The sequence below is a fragment of the Homarus americanus genome, unplaced genomic scaffold, assembly GCF_018991925.1.
Source record: "Homarus americanus isolate GMGI-L3 unplaced genomic scaffold, GMGI_Hamer_2.0 scaffold46197, whole genome shotgun sequence".
NCBI lineage: Eukaryota > Metazoa > Arthropoda > Malacostraca > Decapoda > Nephropidae > Homarus > Homarus americanus.
In genome coordinates this window covers 5,411,016-5,432,900 of record NW_024723050.1, presented here as the reverse complement: position 1 = coordinate 5,432,900, position 21,885 = coordinate 5,411,016, and the positions used below count along the sequence as shown (strand labels likewise).

The window sequence follows — 21,885 nt, the reverse complement described above, 5'->3', positions numbered from 1 at the left end:
TGCGCACATGTGAAAATATATCGTCATTACTCTACATAAGAATATGAAAGCAACACTTATTTACTGCTCATATATATTGAAGGGTTAAATGTTGTACTCTGTATAGACAAGCAGAGAGAGAGAGAGAGAGAGCAGCCGAACTGCCGGATGTAAACAAACCTTAATTTCCCGCGGCTTTTTTTTTTTAAGGGGATTAGCCCACCCGGGAATAGGTCACTGACCCACATTAGGGCCTGAGGGGCAAAAATTTAATACTCCTGTAATAATAATAATAATTCAGATAAGTAAACAAAAAAAAAAAAAGAAAAAAAAAGCTGCCTATCTACCTATTGGACAAACTAAAATCGTTCCGGACCACCGGAGTTTCCGGACCACAGAATGCCGGACTAGAGAGGTACAACCTGTATTACTGGATATTATATTAACCCTTTCGCTGCAATTCCTGCACTTGCTATTTTATTCTGGCTACCACCAAATGATTTTACTCAGCTTAGGGTAATCTCCTGCAGCCAATGGGTTAAATTAAAAGATTCCAAAACAAAAGTAAATATATTAGAACAAGAAATGTATACAAAATAACACTAAAAGAACATCATGATAGGATACACAAAAGATTACATTTAAAATTATGACAAATTATAGATAAATTACTTATGCAAATGCGATCTTGATGATCAACCCTGTGTAAACACTGTTACTGTAGTCATGTTAAGCTTACATTATAGTACTGCATATAATGTAATGACAGACCATTAGCTAGTTTTAACTACATATAACACTGGGCAGAGGTGATAGAGAATTTTTTGTTTTAAGTTACGTACAGGATTCTCTTAAAGCTCGCAGTTTTAAAGCTCGCAATTTTAAAGCTTGCGTTCTTCAGAAACACACGGATTGCCATAGAAAATAAATAAAATAAATCTGAGGCTGTGTGCCAGGGATCAAGAGGAGTCAACACTACAGGACAGTACAGAGCACCATATTTCCCAGGTCATAAAATGCACCCTATAATTAGCAAGGTGTACAGTATTTTGGAAAAAATAATTATTGCAGATCTAATAGCCTACTGTACTGGCAAAGTCAAGTCACTGGCTATATGCTCTCACGTTTCTCACTACCACAACTCACTATCACTTTATGGACCTATTATCAAACATTTGTTGGTATTATTAATAAAATTACCTAATTTAATACAAAAGGATATAATTATATGTATAGGTGCCTACGGTATACACATTACAAATACTTTTCGGTACTGGGCATGTTCACTAGGAACTGTCCAGTACAGGGATTGTTTACATCCTGTGCACCAGATCAGCTGACGTTTCAGAGGTACTGTATTGTCTCTGCATTATCACTACCACAGCTAACTATCACTATGTGGACCAGTGTCCATCCAGTGTTACTTTATGTTTATGTTTATTTATTTATGTTATTTCAAATTTATTATATTGTCTTATGCATACATAATGTTGTTATCCATGTACATACGAGTATAGCTATTTATGTACAGTATTACCCCGCTTAACGCGCTTTCACTTAACGCGTTTTCGCATATACGCGGTGCCTTGCCAAAGCTGAACTTTCACTTAACGCGGATTTTTCCACAGCAACGCGGTGAGTGTCCGGCTCGAGAGCTATTTTTAGATTCGCACCACCCCCCACCCGCCACCCTGCCTGACTGCCTGTTTTAGCTCATAAAATTCATACAAATTACCCAGCCAGAATATAATTTACATTGCTGGAATTCTTATAATTTGGTGATCATTTTGAATATAAACAACATATATTTTGCATTAAACATACAATTTTTAGATAAAAATTGTTCTCTAGGTAATTATGTTATCTTTTGTCCAAAATATATGACATTTATATTCAAAATATTCCTGGTCTTACAAGGAATCCAGCAATGTCAATTATATTATCCTAACTTTAGTTTGAGGTATTATTTATTAAAATTTAGTGGTTATCCCACACATCTCCTTGGGACGGTTGGTGGGGGGTGGGGGGTGGGGGGGAGGGAGGGACCGACCGACCGACCATCTGTTACCCGGTGAAGAATTATTTTTTTTTTTAACTGAAGATATTTGTTTTAGCTCATAAAATTCATACAAATTACCCGGTCAGAATATAATTTACATTGCTGGAATTCTTATAATTTGGTGATCATTTTGAATATAAACAACATATATTTTGCATTAAACATACAATTTTTAGATAAAAATTGTTCTCTAGGTAATTATGTTATCTTTTGTCCAAAATATATGACATTTATATTCAAAATATTCCTGGTCTTACAAGGAATCCAGCAATGTCAATTATATTATCCTAACTTTAATCTGAGGTATTATTTAATACTAAATGTTAAAAACTCTTGAATGGAGGATTGGTGGGGGGTGGAGGGAGGGTTGGGACTGACCGCGCGGTTGGAAGAGGGGGGGAGGCAAGGTGGGGTACTTTGATTGACAGATAGTGTTGAAGAATATTTTTTTTTTTTTATTAACTGTAGATATTTGTTTTAGCTCATAAAATTCATACAAATTATCCGGCCAGAATATAATTTACATTGCTGGAATTCTTATAATTTGGTGATCATTTTGAATATAAACAACATATATTTTGCATTAAACATACAATTTTTAGATAAAAATTGTTCTCTAGGTAATTATGTTATCTTTTGTGAAAAATATATGACATTTATATTCAAAATATTCCTGGTCTTACAAGGAATCCAGCAATGTCAATTATATTATCCTAACTTTAGTTTGAGGAATTATTTATTACTATACCTGGTTTTCCCCCAAAAATTTCTCAGAGGGAAGAGCCAGTGAGTGTAGTGTGAGAAGAGGGGGAGGGAGTTGAGTCCATTATTTGAATGGACATTAACTTGGCGACTGTATTTCTCTATTTCTCTTAAGTATTAATTGTGTGCATGTACCATCATAAAATTAAGATGTTATTTTTACTACAACATAGTTATTTGTCGTCAAAAAGTGGAGTTTGGGGGTCGGGCTGGGTTCTATTGGAATTAATCCCATATGTTCTGTTATTCACTTAACGCGGTTTTCACTTAACGCGGGACCCTCTGGGTTCAATTGACCGCGTTAAGTGGGGTACAACTGTATGTATTTTGCACACTCCTGGGACTGGCATGAAAAACTCCCGGATATTGCTTTCTCACAGGGTCCATTTTACCTAACCCAAGCAAGCTTTAAGGGAGTACTGTACTGTACATCACTATAAAGATTAATAGCCAAACAAGTAAAGACTTTACTAACAATGAATCATAGCCAACATCATATACTATGTATGCTTTTCACTGTGTCCACTATGCACCAAAACAGCATACACGTATTACTGTCTCTTGTCCTTCAAAGCAAAATTGATTCTTGTCACTTTTGAACATCATCAAGTCTAACATGGCATATATGATGGAAAAGAAAAACATTATTAATTTAGGGTGAAAATATGATTCTGCAAAACAAAGTTGCCTGAACTGATTCTGTCACTCATATTATATTGGGTCACACTGTGACTAACGTTGCATACATAGTGCTATATGTAGTAGGAGCCGTATTTTCCTGGCATAACAGAGATCCTGGTTTAACATTACTTCTATCTGCTATATGTAATTCATCAGTGATATAGATCCATTCTCCCTGCAACACATCTTCCTTGAAAAAGGTTTCTACTTGTTGCTACCCGGTAGTCTATCTTCCCAACTACTCTCTCGGATTTTTTTTTTATCTTTTTAATATCTCCCCATATCACCTACCTTCATGCACGCACGCATGCATGCACACACACACACACACACACACATGGAAGAAAGTGTTAAGTGTTGTTTATTAAGTTGATATTGGTCGATTGATTCTGCAATCCTATTTCATGACTGAGCCTTGATAGAGTGATTCATGAATGTACCGACTAAGTGTGAGGGTTGAAAACCCATGTAAGCCCTTGATGTTATGGGAAGGAATTAATTCGGTAATTAGTCATACTTTTCCCACTACAAACAAATACTGGTATCTAAAAAAAGAGAACCTTTGACACAGTAGTCCTCAATTAATATTGAAGGCAACAAGTGTGAGAGTCACACTAGTCAGAGGACGCTGCAATTCTTCAAGGTCAATCATCAATTCCAGCTCACTTCAGCATTATCTATTGAGATGGAAAGTTAGCCAAGTTACCTGATCCAGGTTCAGTCACATAATGAAATTTAATTTATGATCTATGTTTTGGTTCAGGAGACTCACTTCTATAAAATCAACATAATAATAACAAAGTTAAAAATGCCTTTTGCTGATAGAGTACTAACCTACAGAATTGTGTGGCTACAGCCCCAATAAAAAATTCAAACGTGCTACAAAGATTAAGGGAAGTGCACTTAGCTCCAAACAGGAGACAAACACAAATGGGGAGGCATCTGTTTGGCTTGGAAGAATAGCTGGACCAGAGTAGTGACCAAGAAATGATTGCTCCAGTGCACTGGTTCAACTCATTGTCTTCAACCTTAATTGGTGAATGTTAGATCTAAAAATCTCTTTTTGAAAACTATTGTATGATGGTAAGACATCACTAATTAACAAGTTACTGTATGTCCCACCCACTAATGTTGAGGATTAACATGGGTTTTGAACCAGCAGACTTACCATTGTTCAACTATCTGTAAATGAGTCATTAGAGGCAATTGCTAGGTCATAAATAAATTAATTAAACTGCAAATCAATTTTTAGCTGGACTTTTACACTGATGCACATACAGTATTTGTCTACAATTTGTTCTCTTGCATCACTCTAGTTATGTCCATTATTTACAGTGTACGTACTTCATGCTTGTGTCACTAATACTGTATACAGTAGTTCTCTTCATACCCATTACATAAAACTCGAGCCTCTTGTGGCATGCTAATGAAATATAAGAAAATTTATGCAGGAGTTTAAGATGGAAAAAAAAAAGGAAAATTTTCATGGAAATACCTAATCATGCCATAGACACTTGTGACAACTTATCTGCTTCTGTATGGGAACAAATTAAGGAAACAGTTGATCATTAAAAAAATTCTTGTTCAAACAAGGAATGCAATACAATTTCATGTTGAAGGTTAAAGGATGTTAATGCATTTAGAAAATTTAAATGAGAAAGTGAGTGGTGAAGGATAATACTGTACTGAACAGTACAGTATTTACAAAACTGATGCGTGTAACGAGCATGACAGAGAGAGGTACTGTATAGTAGAGTACTGTATATTGTTTACACACAATATGTGTATACTATATATGATGGCTGGCTATGGGGACAGACAGAGGGATGAACAGAGAGTAAGAAAGAGACATTTCAATGAAACAATGAGGAAACATGTTGGCCTACAATGGGCATGAGGTAGGAAAAGCATAAAAAGTTTAATTTTAAGACAGTGGTGGGAGGTGTCTTATGCAAGACTGTAGCCACTGTCTCACTCAAAGTTGATAACCAGAAAAATTGGCTTGAGGGATTGGATTACAAAGATATAGGAGATGGATGTGGAAATATTTTCCACATCTATTCATATAGTACATCAGTATGTAGTGTACACCTTATTTTCACACTATTAATTTCTAACCCTTTTCATGTACTAATTAATAGGAGTCCCCTAGAGTAAGTTTAGGAAAGCAAATACTGGAAACTAAATAAACCTCCATTCTCCACCTTTCCCAGTACTGAAAAATGTCAGTTACTAAAGTCACTCTTCATGTTATTACATATCTTCTGTGAATGGGCACATCTTGATGTTGGTGAAATACTGTACTGTACATGTTAGATAGTAACTATGGATTAGACTCATTGCCTTCAGCCTTTAGTGGTAACTGCTTTATCCATCAAGAATATTTTAGATACCCGAGTACAAGAAGAAAGCACATGCTAATATTTCAATCAGTTCTAGTCACATGTATGAGTTTTGAAAACCCTGGGTTTTTAACCTGTAGGCTTGCTGACTCCACCTGAGCCAGCCACTGGGTACAAAAACATGACACTATTATGGGCCTCCACTGACCATCAACCATAAGAAACTAATAATCTATCTTGTAAAGTCTACACACTTGTTAATTTTTTTTCTTCTTCATAGTATTTTTCTGGATTAAAGAATTCTGAAATAATCCTCCTTTTATGTTTTTATCCTTTAATCCCTTCACTTACTTGGACCATACAAAATATTATTGTATTTTCTTAGCCTTACCTATCAATATACAGTAACATGAAAGTATTTTATAATTCCAAATACAGTAGTGTACTGTATTGTGATAATTTTTCTGCTCTTCTGCAATCATTAACATATCATGAACTGTAAATGTAAACTCACACCTATTAAAAAAATTTATAACTGCTTTCCACTATGACAGTGACAAATACAGTTATATAAAATAACTGATAAACAATATCTGCCTTTTCCTGATAACCTCTCATATAATCTGTAACCCCTCCAGGATACTGTTCGTACAGTACAGTACTGTACATTTTATTTTAATACAATATCATAGTTTCCTAATTTGGCATGCCCAGTTGTCCACTGCATGCATTTTAAACAAAACTGAAAATCCAAGCTCTACATACCTGAAGAGCAATAATTCAATCATTAAGGGATCATTTCAGGGGTTCAAAGTTGGCACAATACTCTTTATGGGGCCTGTATGTGTACGTGCAGAAAGAAGACCTTTATAGTGAGTACATGAGCATGCTGCAGAGATGTATATTTCTCCAAGACACCTGAATTTTTTTACATGTCTACCTTCAAGGGCTCAAAGTTGGCATGAGACAAATTTTTAGGCCCAATAACACACTGAAAACATCTCCTTTACACAATTACACACACGTACAATTACACTTGCACTTACGACCTGCTTCAGTCGTATCAAAATTTTGTCAAATTACATATTTTCGAGTCCCAACGTCAGTACACAGAAAAATTTTTCGTTTGTAATTCACTTTAAAATGGCTGGCATGCTTAAAAGTGAGAGTTTTGTGGTGCTGAGAAGAAAAAGAGAACCATTTTAGATTTTCTATGTATTATTTAAACATTTTCGACTTACGACCATTTCGACTTATGGCCTGGATTTGGGTCCCTAACCCCATCGTAAGTCAGGGAGGAGCTGTATATATATACTGTATACAGTCGGCCCTTAACATACGCGGGGGTTAGGTAATAGAGATACCCGTGAATGTTAAGAATCTGCGTATTTTTGCTGCCCCCCTAAAAACACCCCTGGCCCCCCATGTCCTTATTTAAGTAAAGAAAAACACTATGTATATATTTACAAACACTTTATTTAATATTAAAATGCAAAAAGAGCTATAAAAACAATTAATAATGTACTGGCTGGCATCTCCACTCGTCCCTGCTCCCGCCTCCAGAGCGTCACCACTCGTCCCCGCTTTATCCTTACGCCTCCACATCATCACTACTGCCGACAACAAACACAAATGTTTTGTGAATAACTGTACCTCCACTTCCTATGTACAGTACTGAACTGTACTGTGCTGTGCATTTTTACAAACAATAAACATGGCAAGAAAAGCTATAAAAAAGAGAGATAAAAATTTCACTTTACTGTACCGTACCTATCCTCGGCGACAGGAGGGGGGGTCATCGGGGTCATCATCACTCGTTTCCATAGCTGGTGGTGAAGTGGGGGCGACGGTGGGTTCAGCTGCTTCCTAACTGCTGCCAGTGATGGATGGTGTTGTATCTCTCCTTCGGCGATCAAAGAACATGATGATAGGGAGTTGTTGTCTCTTTTTCATTTCTTCCATGATGTTTTTGTATGGAGCAAAAAGTCATCCATCCCTCGCATGAATTTCAGGGCACGCACCATGGAGGGGTCCATACCACAGGCCAGGTTTTTCAGTGCTTCAATATACCTGGTCATCTCCCCCAGATTCTCCAGCGTTATTTCTTGTAGCTGATGTCAACACAAGCGTGGTTACAGCGAGACTGACTGACTGAGGGAGCGCGGAAACGCAGGGTGGCGTGGCGGGCTATGTGTGTGTGGTGTGGCGTGTGGTGTGGCGAGCGGTGTGCAGTGTGTGGTGTCGCGCACGATTTGAATGTACAGTATATTCCTCAAGCGGCAATCCGCGTATTTACAAATCCGTGTATGTTAAGGGCTGACTGTGTGTGTGTGTGTATATATATATATATATATATATATATATATATATATATATATATATATATATATATATATATATATATATATATATATATATATATATATATATATATATATATATATATATATATATATATATATATATATATATATATATATATATATATATATATATATACATACATACATACATACATACATACATACATATATATATATATATATATATATATATATATATATATATATATATATATATATATATATATATATATATATATATATATATATATATATATATATATATATATATATATATATACATACACCAGTTCCCTCGGTTAACGAAATTTGTTAACGAATTCCTTAAATTTTTCCCAACATATGTTTGCCTGCTCACCAGCTGTAGTATTAGTCCGCCAATACAGTAATCGGTTTTAGGGCTTAAATTCGTTACCATTTGAGTAAATATCAAGAAGGTTGTACTATTCAATAATTTTCCAAGTCTTATATTAAAGGTTTTAGTCATTTTAACAATTATTTAACATAATTGAAGTACAGGGAACTAGTTTTTAGCACGCCAGGGAACTAGTTTTTAGCACGCCAAACAGCCACTCAACACACCCAAAATGGCGTCAGTGTGTGTCCCTGCTCAGTGGAGGAAGCTTCTTGCTTGAGACTCTCTTGAACATAAACTATTTTTACGTTTTTACAGTACAATTATTGGTCATTCTGAAGTTTGTTTTACATATTGACAATATATAATGCAATGCAGTGTTGATTTAAAGAAAATAATCTTAAATTACACCAAGTGAACTAAAATTTTATGGGTGAAATGGCAGCATGGGGTGACTTCTCTTCCACCCCCACTGCCTTCTCTTCTCCCTTCTCCTCCACCCCCATTCTAATTCCCATAATCATCATCATCATCAACCAGGAGCCTTCTACATGCACGCCTCAAAGTAAGTGTGCTTTACTGCATTTATTTTTAGTTTATATGTAATTTTCAGTGAGCTGGAACCAATTACCCAAAATCCCATAGAAACAACGGTTTCGGTTAAGAAAATTTTCAGTTAACGAACGACCTTCTGGAACGAATTGTGTTCGTTAACCGAGGGACCACTGTAGCATCATGCCAACTCTGACCTCCTGATATGACCTTTTAAGAAATAATCCTAGTTACAAGATTAACAATAATCCACAATATGTTGGTACACTTAACAGAATGATGGACAAACTATCATACTAGGGAACAATAAATATGATCACTATTATTTGCTCTACCCAAAAATATACACAGTTTACATACATATTTTACTGAAATATATATTGTAGCCTAAGTGTCTATTCACTGGTAACCTGTTTTGTTGTTAGTTGTTAATAAGCTACAGTACTGTACTAGCAGACAAACACCTCAGCTTCAGCTCTCTACTGCCCATATGTGCCACATATATATTATACCGCTTCACTAATAATGATGCACAAAATATCTTTCATAATTACAGATTAGGGTTAGGATGGTCAATCTTTGACTTAGGCTTGCCTCTGGGTTTGTCAATTTAACATCATTTACATATTTCACATTGTATGAAGCAGAAATACACAGAAATATTGTTGAGTGCACAACTGAGAGACAAACAAGTTGTCATTTACTTAAGCTACCAAAGGACACAGTCCTTATTGGGTTATACAGTAAATATGATATACCTGTACTGTATTGTCAATTTGTCCTTAGATAAGTCAAACCAACCCAACTGAACCTGATGTATATACAGTTTTGCATAACCCAAGTTAAGTATGTGTCAGTATATTTGGTTTGATTGTCTTCAAAGTATTACCGTACTGTACCATTTTCTCTACCAGTTTTACTGTCATCAATTGGCTCGTATGGAGAAAGAAGACATGGTTCTCTGAATTCAACCCCTTTTTCTCTCCCAGTTTCACTTCAAAATAATTTTCTATGCATCTGCACCTCATATTATGCAAACGATAAAATTAACCGATGAAATTAAACAGCTGAGAGGCATGCATTAGTTGAAGAGTGACTAGGGTTATATGAAGCAATATGAGGTTCATTAACTGATATTAGAAATGTAACTGTTCGAGAGATGTTAAAAATGGTGTAAGGTAGTGTCATAAGTAGTGATGGATGGTGTTCAGAAAGATATTAGGTCCTGTTACAGACTTACGGGTGGGTCTGGTGAAAATGGTCAAGGCGACTTTATGTTGACCGGTGTGAAGGGGTGATGCTGTATGCATTGTTGAAGTGATGGTATCATGGTTAGTGTTGGGTGGTGTTAGGTGTTGCTGGGGGTGTGGTCAGGATATGATAGGTCACTGAAGTTGGGTTTGGCAATGTAGGGTCATAAGACAGTATTAGGGTTGGAGCCTAACAATGTTTGGAATAAGGTCAAACAATATCAGAGGTGGAGTCAGACAATACTAGGAGTAAGAGAGTTGATAAATGTCAGGCAAAATTATTAGTTCAGTCTCGGGGTCGGATTTTCCTATGGGTGGTGTATGGCCCTAGAAAGGGTAAGGTTGGGCAGTGTTAAAGGTGTGTTTAAGCACTATTGGGAAAAATCAGGCAATGTTTGGGCTGGAAGTAGTATGCAGGAGGTGGAGGAAGGGTGGGGTAGGTACTACAAGAGGTGGGGGAAGGATGAGGTTGGTACTACTTGGGGTGGAGGAGGGGTGGGGTTGGTACTACAGGAAGGGAAGGAATGGGAGGAGGGGAAGTTGGTACTAATGGCAGTGGGTTTAGGAAATATTAAGAGGGGACCAGTGTGTTGGGGGGTGGGGGGGGGGCTGGTACAGTCAGGGATGCGGGGAAAAGTTCGAGACAGTACTTTTAGGGATGAGGGCCAGGCATTATTATGAGTGGGTGGAGAGGAAGAACAAGCTACCATGAGAACAGTAACGTGGCTGACTTACATTGGTGATCAAGTTGTCAAGGATGTACTGTAAAGAAAATTAAAAGGGTTTCAGATGACGGTTTTTTGTCAATTATAAAGAAAAATTGCTTCCCAAGGCTTTATATGTTGGTTATGGTGAAAAAGAAATTATTACAGAAAGAAAACACAGACATAAAAGGTTTGGATTTCACTGTCTAGTTACTTGGTAATTTAATGTGACATGAGGTGGGTTAGGTACATATAGGCAGGTCTGTTCATCATATAGAAACAAATGACTGAAAAAAAAATTTCTCGGATTTCATGACAAACAGTTTATTATTCTGATGATGTCTAATTACAAAGTAACTATACCATATTAGTCTTATATCAGTGATCTATTTCTAACAAGCCATAAACAAATACCTCCCAGCAGTTAATAAAATCATCACTTGTTAAACATTTCAGAATGCTCAGCAAATACATAATGACTTGCTTACTACCCAATGGCAACTGATCGCGCATGAGATATCACAGGATCGTTTGGTTTCTCATTTACCACTACTGTATAATGAATATAATTGCGGCCACCTAGTCAGTCCCACTGCTTTACATACTGAAAGTATTATTAACTGCCAAACAGAAATTAGTAGTTGATAATTCATTGCAATCATAAATGGGGAATTGATCCTGAAATTCTGAGGTTTTGCAAAAACCCCTGCCAGGCAGTCTGCTCAATACAATCTTCTTTCTAAGGGGTTCCATGTCTTCACACAATCAATTATTATATCAGCCAGGGTTAATCTGTTAAGTCATTTTGAGTAAAACAATCACACTGCCCTCTCATCACACCCATCACCTTAACAGGAGGAGCTAAGGTGCAGCACTTGTCTTCTGGAGGAAGGTGGTTTATTAGTCATGTCTATCTAATCTGCACACTTTATGCCCAAGCTGGGCTCTGCCATCTTTGTTTCTAAGTCAATCCACCATTTAAAGTAGTAGCAGAAAAAGGAACAAGACAGTTTGACATCACTGCCAATAACCCCACTAAACCATCACTAAACCTAAAACTAACATACACCATCTAAGAGACTAGGGAGACAACCCTAGAATATCCAAAGAGAAAGATTATGAAAGAGAAAATAAGGATAGCCAACTGTACCTATTTAATATATGAAGCAAAACAAGGGTTGGACTATGGAGAGGCTTTAGATAAACCCCAATCACAATAGGATACCTATACCTGTTAGGTCAGAAAGGAGCTATTAGGAATATAATTAGGTATGTGAATCTGAAGCTTCCCTAAATATAATCTGGAGTAGACCGGTAAAGGTAGGTACAATACTGTAAAATACATATCTACTCCCAAAAATCCCAATTCATAGAGAAAGCATCTACTCCATGTGCACTGTCCTCAGGTAAAGGTGAAGGTAAAGAATCCAGGAAATGGACTCATCATCTAAACTTCATTAAGACTGTAACATCTTATCAGTGGAAATCTGCTCAAATTTTCAATGTCCTGGCAATATACTTTGCAATGATACAGCACAAAACTTTGCTGTAGCATGAAAATAATCTTTGATGATATCCCACAAGCATTAAGACTCAGATGATCCCTGTTTTTTATTACAGACAAAAGCTGACATGTTGTACAAACAAATTAAATGATTCTTCCAGGAATTGGTTCTCTTTCCTAAAGAGGAAAAGAAGAGGAAGCATAATTTTATTTATGATAAGGTGGAAGACCCTCATTTGACCCTCCTTGGTATAAAGTAACCAACAACCAAGGTCAGATTCATCCATCCATACCAATAAATCATCACTTCAAGGAATAAAACCTCATGAATACTGAATTCACAGATGTGGATATCTTGGTTTGATGGGAAAGAGGGGTCAGGTTCCTGGGTCAGAGTGAAGAGCACACATTCACTCTCTGCAGCCACTAGGGCACAGTTAACACACTACCACACAGTTGCCACACTTTGCTTCAAGACTACACATAAACACATCTTTATCACATCAGTAAATAATGAATGTTGGAAAAAATGGCAGAGGAGAAAATGTCACAGGAAAAAATGACAGGAAAAAATGGCACAGAAAAAAATGGCACAAGAAAAAATGGCACAGGAAAAAATGGCACAGGAAAAAGTGGCAATAGGAAAATATGGCACCGGAAAAATAAGGCATAATCATCAGACTAGGAAAAAATGGCACATTAATTTTTACTGACATGCTTTCGCTAAAATTTTATAACCTAACCTAACCTATGCACGCCGTAGCTCATTAGCTCATTTGTGGTTCGTGAGTTTGAAGTGACATTTGCTGTGCCATTTTTTCCCGTGCCATTTTTTCCCATGCCATTTTTTCCAGTGCCATTTTTTCTGAATGCCGTAAATATTACCAAGTTGAAAAACTAAAGACAGATCAAGGCACTTGAATGACATTTCAACTCAAAAAGCCCACAATCAAAGATTTGAAAAACAGACTTATGAGAACTTTCACACTGTTGATATTATGTTTGGCTACCATTATTCTTCCATTCCTTAAAAACATGAACATACGTGAGAAATGGCAAATTTTTATGACCAATACACAAATACATGAATTTCTCAGAATGGGACATTTTTTACTTACTGTACAGTACATTGATGATGATTTGGTGGTGTTAGAAGGGTTTGTCAAACACTTTCCCTGATATTTTTTTTAATTTTCCTTATAGGACATTGGATTCATTCACTTCAAAAGACCTGCCCACTACAGATGCACTCACACACCTGTAGCCAGCCTGTCTAACACATTCACTTTTTTGCTCAAACTCATCACTTTCTTCCAGTAGACTCGTCTTCCCCACTCACCTTATGCTTAGAGGCCATGATTGAGGGCACACAATAATACAGTACGTACATAACACATATACATGATGGCAAGATGAAAAATTTAGCAAGGTGTTTGCAATTCAGAAACTGCAATGAGAAGGATGGACAGAGCGGGTGCACAGGGTGGGTTCACCACACTGTACGGACAAAGCAGAGATCAACATCTGTGCAACTTCCCCAATGATTTTGGTGGCAGGACAGGTGATGTCAGGGTTAAATGTTGGGCTCACAAACTCAAGAATACTAAAAGTTGATGCATCATGAATCGGGAAAAGGTATACATTTAGCAATTTGTGAATATAGGCAGTCCCCAATTCATGAAAGTTCGGTTTATGAAAATTCAAAATTATAAATATAATTTTTTGTCCCATGCTTCAATTTACATGTACAGTACTGTACATACAAAAACTGCAATACAGGCATTACAGTGTTTTTTTTTTTTTTTAATTTTGTCCTAAGTATAATAATGAAAATATGCTATACAGTCAACCCTTGTTATTCACGGGGGTTAAGTTCCAAGGAATGGCACAAATAGGCAAAACAGCAAATAGCAACTTATACTACCTTAGTGCACTACTGTGTACCTATACCAAACAACCGACCAGCCGCGGCAGCACTCATCCTCTCTTTTAACTTGTCTAATAATTCAATTTTCTTTGTCAGGGTCATCAATGAGTTCTGCCTCTTACATTTCACTCCACTAGCATCACTAGCATTGACACTAGGCAGTCTTTTAGGGGTCATTTCACACATAAACACTAAAGTTTTGAGAGTACAACACGAGATGCTGCGTCACATGCAATGGTTGAGCGCGAACAGAGGGAGAGGAGACACTGTGGGCGCGTGGGGTGACTCGTTGCACTGTGGGAAAAAACTCGTAAGCTAGCCACCATCCGCTTACCGCGAATCGTCGAAATCGCGAATGGCAAAGTTCTACTGTGCTGTATTAATGCAATTATTTTACTACTGTACCAGTATCCCTACTTATTTCATTAACTTATTTCATTATTCTCTAACACTCACAATGGTATTAGTTAACAATTACCTTTCTGTGTCATCATCTACAATCACCATTAGACTTCCCCCTAAACCTAACTGGAAAAATGGCATAGCCTAAAATTGGTTCAGAGTTCCGAATGGGAAGATATAGCTGTAATGTATTTCCTGTCCACGGGGGATAACTATTGCATCTGATCTACTCTTTTAGGCACAATAGGAGTGATGGGGAGAGAAGGGCAACTTTTAGCCAAAATGGATCAGCAGATTAATCCTGGCTGACATAATTGGGTCTTGTACTATGAGAGGCATGTGGCTGAAGGGCACAAGCCAATAAAACTCTAGTAATGGCAACATATTTACCACCACTTCAATATTAAGAGTAAGCCATGATAAATTCCTTCATATCAGCAACAGGCCTACACACACATGTATTTCACGCTTAACACACACTCACACATGAACGGCAGGTAAAGATTCCCTAATCCGCCCCCATATGTGCTAAAACTAGAACACAAGGAACATGAAACATCAATTGATGTTGGCCACCATTTAAAAGCTAAGTCCTCTTTTCACATGCTTATCAATATCAAACTGAAAATCTAACTGAAATTGCATGCTACCTGTGTATGTCTTCACATTTTGCTATCATTTATGATAAAGTTCTAAAAAATACTAATGTCATAGTATTAATTAAGTACACTTACTTTTGTCCACAATGTTAAATGTCTTACCAGAAGCAAGGAAAATGCAATGAAAGACAGCTAGTCGAAAGGTTAGGTTGGACCTTGAAATGAGTGAACAATTAGAAAACAAAGCCACTTAGACCTAATGTTAATTCAGGTCAACACAAACAACATGCAGCCAATAAGTCATGACATCTGAGGTGTAATTTACCTTTAAATCAGAGTATTGTAAACAATACACCTGGTGACTCATTAGTGTATCATGGGTAATCACGCCTTTATTGTTACAGCCAAGAAATTGACTGATAGTGCCTATTGATGTACTCTCATGCTTCATATAAAACATTCAGTGATGTACTGTACTCTCATGCGTCATATAAAACATTCAGTGATATTCTCTCATGCTTCAGGTAAAATGTTCAGATGTAAAATCATGCTTCATGTTAAAACACGGGGTGTAATGAAACAGCTTAAGAGCATGATAGCAAATTACATCCATATTTAGGTAACTTGTTAAATGGTACAGTTGTGGGTATTGTCCTGTACTCAGCAAAACAATTACGTAAAAAAAACACAACAAGAAAGGTATGTACAGTGACATTACGATACAGTACTCAGTAAAGCATCAATGCATAATACATTATGTACTTAAGTTTACATTCCTTAAATATACAGTATGATACTGGCAGGTACTTGTACTCCATTTCTTAAATTCGATACTGCACTGTACTGGCTACTCTATGACTTAGACTATTATAGGAAACCGAACAGATTTTATATTTTAGGTTCTGAGTACAGGACTGCTCATAGGTGAGTACAATACAGTACAGTACATGGTAATGGTTAATAGTATGTTAATGGTTGAGTATATGGTGATGGTGAATTTGGCGATGACTTGGTATATGGTAATGACTCAGTTTATAGTGATGACTCAGTATTTCACACTGTAGAGATGTATATACTGTACTGTTGTACCAATGAATGTAAGAAGGTAGTGAAAAATTATACAGTAATTTGGTGAAAATCATTGTGAGTTCTTGTTGAATGTTCATTAAAATTCCAGATGCCACTTAGATGCATCGATACATCAACTACAGTATATATGTCGGTGAGAACTAAATTAACAAAATACTGTACTGTGTACACTTGTGGAACCCACGAGACCATTGACATTACTGGGTGGGACTAATTCATAGATCAATTTTGCCTTCCTACCACAACTAAGCCCTGAAATGAATCTTCAGACAGAAATGACACCAAATAAAGTAGAAGACAATGCGTCATAAGTCACATTTACATGTGAGCTCTGTGCCTGTCAGCTAGGATAGCCATACTGCAATTATAGGCAACAACGCACTCAATCCCAGCGGACTTCCATGCTACCTATTGGATGAAGAAGGATATCCCAGTTGCCTGGTTCCAGGTTCAGCCATAAAATGGGATTCTATGGACAATCCTTCATTTATAGTCTAATGCCCATTTACTAGGTGACTCGTGTATTTGAAGTCATTTAGAAATTAAGAGGTGGAGGAGAAGATTATAAATTCCCCACCAGGTAATGTGATACACACCCCATTATAAGAGTTAACTCATCTGTAAATAAAAAAGTATTGTACAAGGATAAATAACCTTATACAGTCCCCAAACACCACATAATTCTCCAGTGTTAAGCTGGGCATCAAATATGACTTGTGAAGCAGATGGCTCAGCACCTCTTTGAGACTGGACACGAAAAGTTTCCCCAAAAGATCAAACTTTCACATTACAATCATGGTTTGATGCTCCTGCTCTCTTGCTTGCAGGGTGAGAGATGGGACATATCGAGCTATGAAACTATCTTCATCTCCTTTTACCCACACCTCTTTCATTACTTCTAGGAATTATTGTAAGGCTATTCTTCGTAGGGCCAAGAGGAATTTTATAAAAAGAAAGACCGCTGTCCTGACTAATTCTTCCTCGAGTAAATCCTTTTGGTCCTTAACTAAAAACATTTGTAACAACTTCTGCAGTACTTCTTTTCCTCCCCTCTTCCGACCCGATAACTCTATAGCCAACTCTCCCCTTGACAAAGCCAACCTCTTTGGCACCTTATTCTCCTCTAATTCCACCTTAGACAATTCCTACTCTACCCCTCCTACCCCTGCACCTCCTACTGAACCTATGCACTTTCCTATAATCTCCACTCGCAGGGTTGCCAGTGTGTTAACCAGGTTGGATGTGAGTAAGGCGCATGGACTGGACGGAATTCCCCCTCGTGTTCTGAGGGAGTGTGCTGAAGTTCTGGCCTCTGTGCTTGCTCTCCTCTTTTGCCTCTGCCTCAAAACCCAAACTTTTCCTTCTTCTTGGAAGCATGCCTTGGTTCAGCCCATCCTGAAGAACGGCGACCATTCAAATCCCTCTAACTATCGCCCCATTGCCCTAACTTCATCCCTCTCTAAGATTTTTGAAACTTTTAAACTATCTTGAACTCCCATTTTCACCGTCACCTCGAACGCCTTTCTCTTTTGGTAGGATCACCAGTATGGCTCTACCAGGCGAGATCTACTGGTGATCTGCTCTCCTATTGCACCCATCTTTGGTCATCCTCTCTTAGGGATTATGGGAAACTTTTCGTCGTACCTCGACATCTCCAAAGCATTTGACAGGGTATGGCACAAGTCTTTGCTATCTAAACTTCCCTCTTTTGGTTTCTCTCCCCTACTTTGTTTTCTCATCTCTAGCTTCCTTGAGAACCGATCCATGACAGTTGCTGTCGAGGGATCGATCTCTCGCTCATTCTCTACCAGTAGTGGCATCCCACAGGGTTCTGTTCTTTCACCTACTCTCTTCCTTCTTTTTTATCAATGATTTATTTCACACTACAACTAATTCTATCCATTCTTACGCTGATGATTCTACTCTTCACTCTTCTTCACATTTTCCCCTTCCTCCTAACTATCAAACTAGATCTGTTTCTAGAACTGATATCATTATTTCTATCAATGCGGGTCTGTGCAGCATCTCTGAATGGGGAGGTACAAACTTGTTCAAGTTCAATAGTAATAAAACTCAATAATTACTAATTACACTTTGTGAAGGAGACGACCTCCACCAATTACATTTCAGGACGCTATCACCATTTCCTCCAATATGTCCTGGAAATCACACATCCTTAATATAACTAAAGCTGCCTCCCGAAAGTTGAGAATGCTGTACAGATGCCGTAGCTACTTCACTCCTGAGCAGTTGCTCCAAGTATATAAGAGATTCATTCGTCCGAACTTGGAGTACTGCTCTCATTTCTGGGGTGGTTCTTCTTCTGTCCAACTATTAGATAGGGTGGAATCAAAGGCATTTCGTCTTATTAACTCTCCTCCTTTAGTCAACAATCTCTTCCCTTTCTCTTCGCCGCAATGTTGCTTCACTCTCTCTCTTTTACAGGTACTTTAACGGGCAATGTTCAGTGGATTTGGCATCCTGTGTACCGCCGGCAAAGCTGTGGGCTCGTAACACTCGTCTTGCCCACGGTGCCTACCATTTCTCTGTGGATGTCGGTCACACGAGAATAACCCGTTATAGTACCTCCTCCTTTCCTCACACAGCCAAACAGTGGAATGCTCTGCTTTCTTCTGTTTTTCCATACTTATACAATCTGTCTCACTTTAAAAAGCCAGTTTTCCGGGATCTTCGTGGTGTAGATTAATACAGTATAACTTTTTCTTCTCTATTTTCAATTTCTTTCTGTTCTCCCCGGCCCATTGTCAGTCGTTTGACCTGTGCTCAGGTGGGCTAATTCCAGTTAAAAAAACAAACAAAAAAGACATGATGTCCCCGAGTCTCAAGCTGTGATGGTGCAGGTGATTGAAAGAAACATATACAGTACGTATTGGTGAACAAGTTTTGGCCACATTTGAGAACCACCACCCTAATAACAGGAAGAAGTTAACTAAAGCATTTCCTGCACTCACCATCCCACCTACTGAACAAAAAATACAATAAAATATAAAAACAATTTAAAAGATAATCGAGTTATTTGACTGTGAAATCAGTTTCCTTGACACACCACGGATCCATAATTGGCTTATTTGCAAATGTAAATAGTCTTCACATCATGATGTCATGAAGACTAAATTTATTCTAATAATGTATTCTTATTAGAATAAATTTAGTCTTCATACTTTCTATATGGCTGACTTTGGTGAGAGGTGCAGACACAGTTCTGATGATCACTTCATATATCATTGTCTTCTAATTTAAATGGTGGCTATTGCTTCTAAAGATCCTTTCATAGATGTTGTTGTGACAGAAAAACATAACTAATTCATGCATTGGTGCCAGTCACACTTGTTGAGGGTCTCCTGGGTCTTAACCATAAACTTAGTACCTGTCGGAATAATACACAAATCACCAAGTGGATCGACATTAGTCCACAACATGAAATTTCAGGGACGGAGAAAACAATTACACCATCATGACAGTATATCTAAGAGTGAAGGTATCCAGCCTACTACATACACAAGACTTAAAACAAAATGAGAGCAAAGATACAAAAGACTGACAAACAACAAGAACTTATTGTACATGGACTGGCATGTAGCACAAAACTCAAGCAGATCACATGTCTTACCTTGCCCTTAGGTTCTTGTTTATCCTGAGATGGCATATAAGAGGAGGATGAAAGCCAAGATTACATTACCTTGTTGGTTAATCCTAATATCTTCTTTCTCACCCGTATGTAACCACACTGTTGAACTTTATGGTACAAATATTTTCCCTTATTTTTTATGACAAATATATTACTCAAAAGAGATATGAATGTGAAAAAATTGTTATACAGTATATCTAAGCCTGTAAACACTTCCAGGAGATATTTGTTAAAAAAGACCTATACTGTTATAATTATTCACTGAAATTCAGGCACCATTTGTGTATTATCAACACTTAACACAAAGTTAGCACCAACATCACACCTTACTATAGCTGCCTACAGTACCTTCTTTATTTCCAGGATGAAGGCAAAAGACATAGTACAGTATAGGTATAATGTACAGTACAGGTATACTGTACTGTACTGGACTTGTTAGCATCAAATAGTACCACTATGAAACATGAATAGTCTCTCTCTGCCATCTGGGTTTAGGTGTTACACAGCATACACATAGTGTAATACAAAGTTTATCTTATGGTAGGTAAAAATAGTATACAGTGCAAGTACTGATGCTAAAGAAAACAAATTTGCAGTTCACCTGTTACAAAAATCCTAAAGAGAGTTAATTCAGTTAATTTTTTATATACAGTAGTGTATAAAATATACTGTAAGAATAAACAGAGTAGGGAGAGCTACAGTATCTTTATTCTTAAATTATAAATGAAATCTACAATTCTACATCTAACATCTTAAAAAAAAGTAGATTAAAATTGTATGTACAGTATGTCATGTTAGTGCCTTGGTGAGTGGTGAAGATAAGAGTATCTGAAATGGATGGCCTAAGGCAATTAATCATCAAGTTAACACTAAGTATGGTAATTTGATGAAGTGTAAAAAAAAGATAAAAATATAACATTTACAGCACGAGATAAATATATGATGCCCCTATTGCCGATATTGGCCATAATTTTACTCGTGTTCCACTGTCTAGGGTATATAACTACTGTATAGTATAGCCTTATCTTACCCATTCTCCCTATGTTACATCTACTATGCCTCCAATTTCATATTCATGCTCAGATTGATTTTCCCATATATGTGTGTACTGTGCATATTTACCATAAACTAGTGAGTATCCATGAATAATGAAGGCATGGGGTAACTTCTAATCTAACAGAAAATACTGACCAGCAGGTAAGCATCTGTACTGGAAAGAAAATAAGGATGCATTGAGTGCACATTTACAATCTAAATTCTGAAGAACATTTCAAGTGACTCCTCAAATACAAGTTAGTTTGTAATTGTGGATGGGCCTTTGTCAGTACTTACTCTAGTCGTTTCCTCGCCACTAATGAAGACCCGTTGATAATGAGGCACATAGTCCATCTCATCCATGTCAAATCCTTTTTCATCTTCCTCATCTACAGCAGTTTCTGATGGTTCATATCTGGGTGCCCTTTCAACAGCCCTAAGGAATAAAAACATTAATACTCCCAATACCGTACTGTGCTTTAACTGGATCTCTTTTAGTATTAATGCTAAAAATAATTAAGTGGCAATTATGATAGTCACTAACTTTGTATAAAGCTTCATCAACTTTGTATAAAGCTGCCATTAAAATGCACTTTGTATAAAGCTGCCATTAACCTTAGACAAAGCTGTTAT

General features: G+C 37.1%; 1 protein-coding gene across 8 annotated transcripts in view; it reads right to left on the bottom strand.

The window, feature by feature from the left end:
- LOC121863303 (AMP deaminase 2-like) overlaps nucleotides 1-21,885 on the bottom strand; it is a 176,902-nt gene that overhangs the window by 105,982 nt on the left and 49,035 nt on the right. For 4 of the 8 annotated variants that reach the window (XM_042361911.1, XM_042361918.1, XM_042361919.1 and 1 more), the window contains exons 3-5: nucleotides 21,550-21,688; nucleotides 20,200-20,223; nucleotides 11,079-11,105 (exon numbers count right to left, since the gene is read on the bottom strand). In XM_042361911.1, coding sequence (XP_042217845.1) covers nucleotides 11,079-11,105; nucleotides 20,200-20,223; nucleotides 21,550-21,688 — 190 coding nt within the window. The remainder of the gene's footprint in view (nucleotides 1-11,078; nucleotides 11,106-20,199; nucleotides 20,224-21,549; nucleotides 21,689-21,885) is intronic. The other 4 variants (XM_042361913.1, XM_042361914.1, XM_042361915.1 and 1 more) reach the window with 3 other exon arrangements.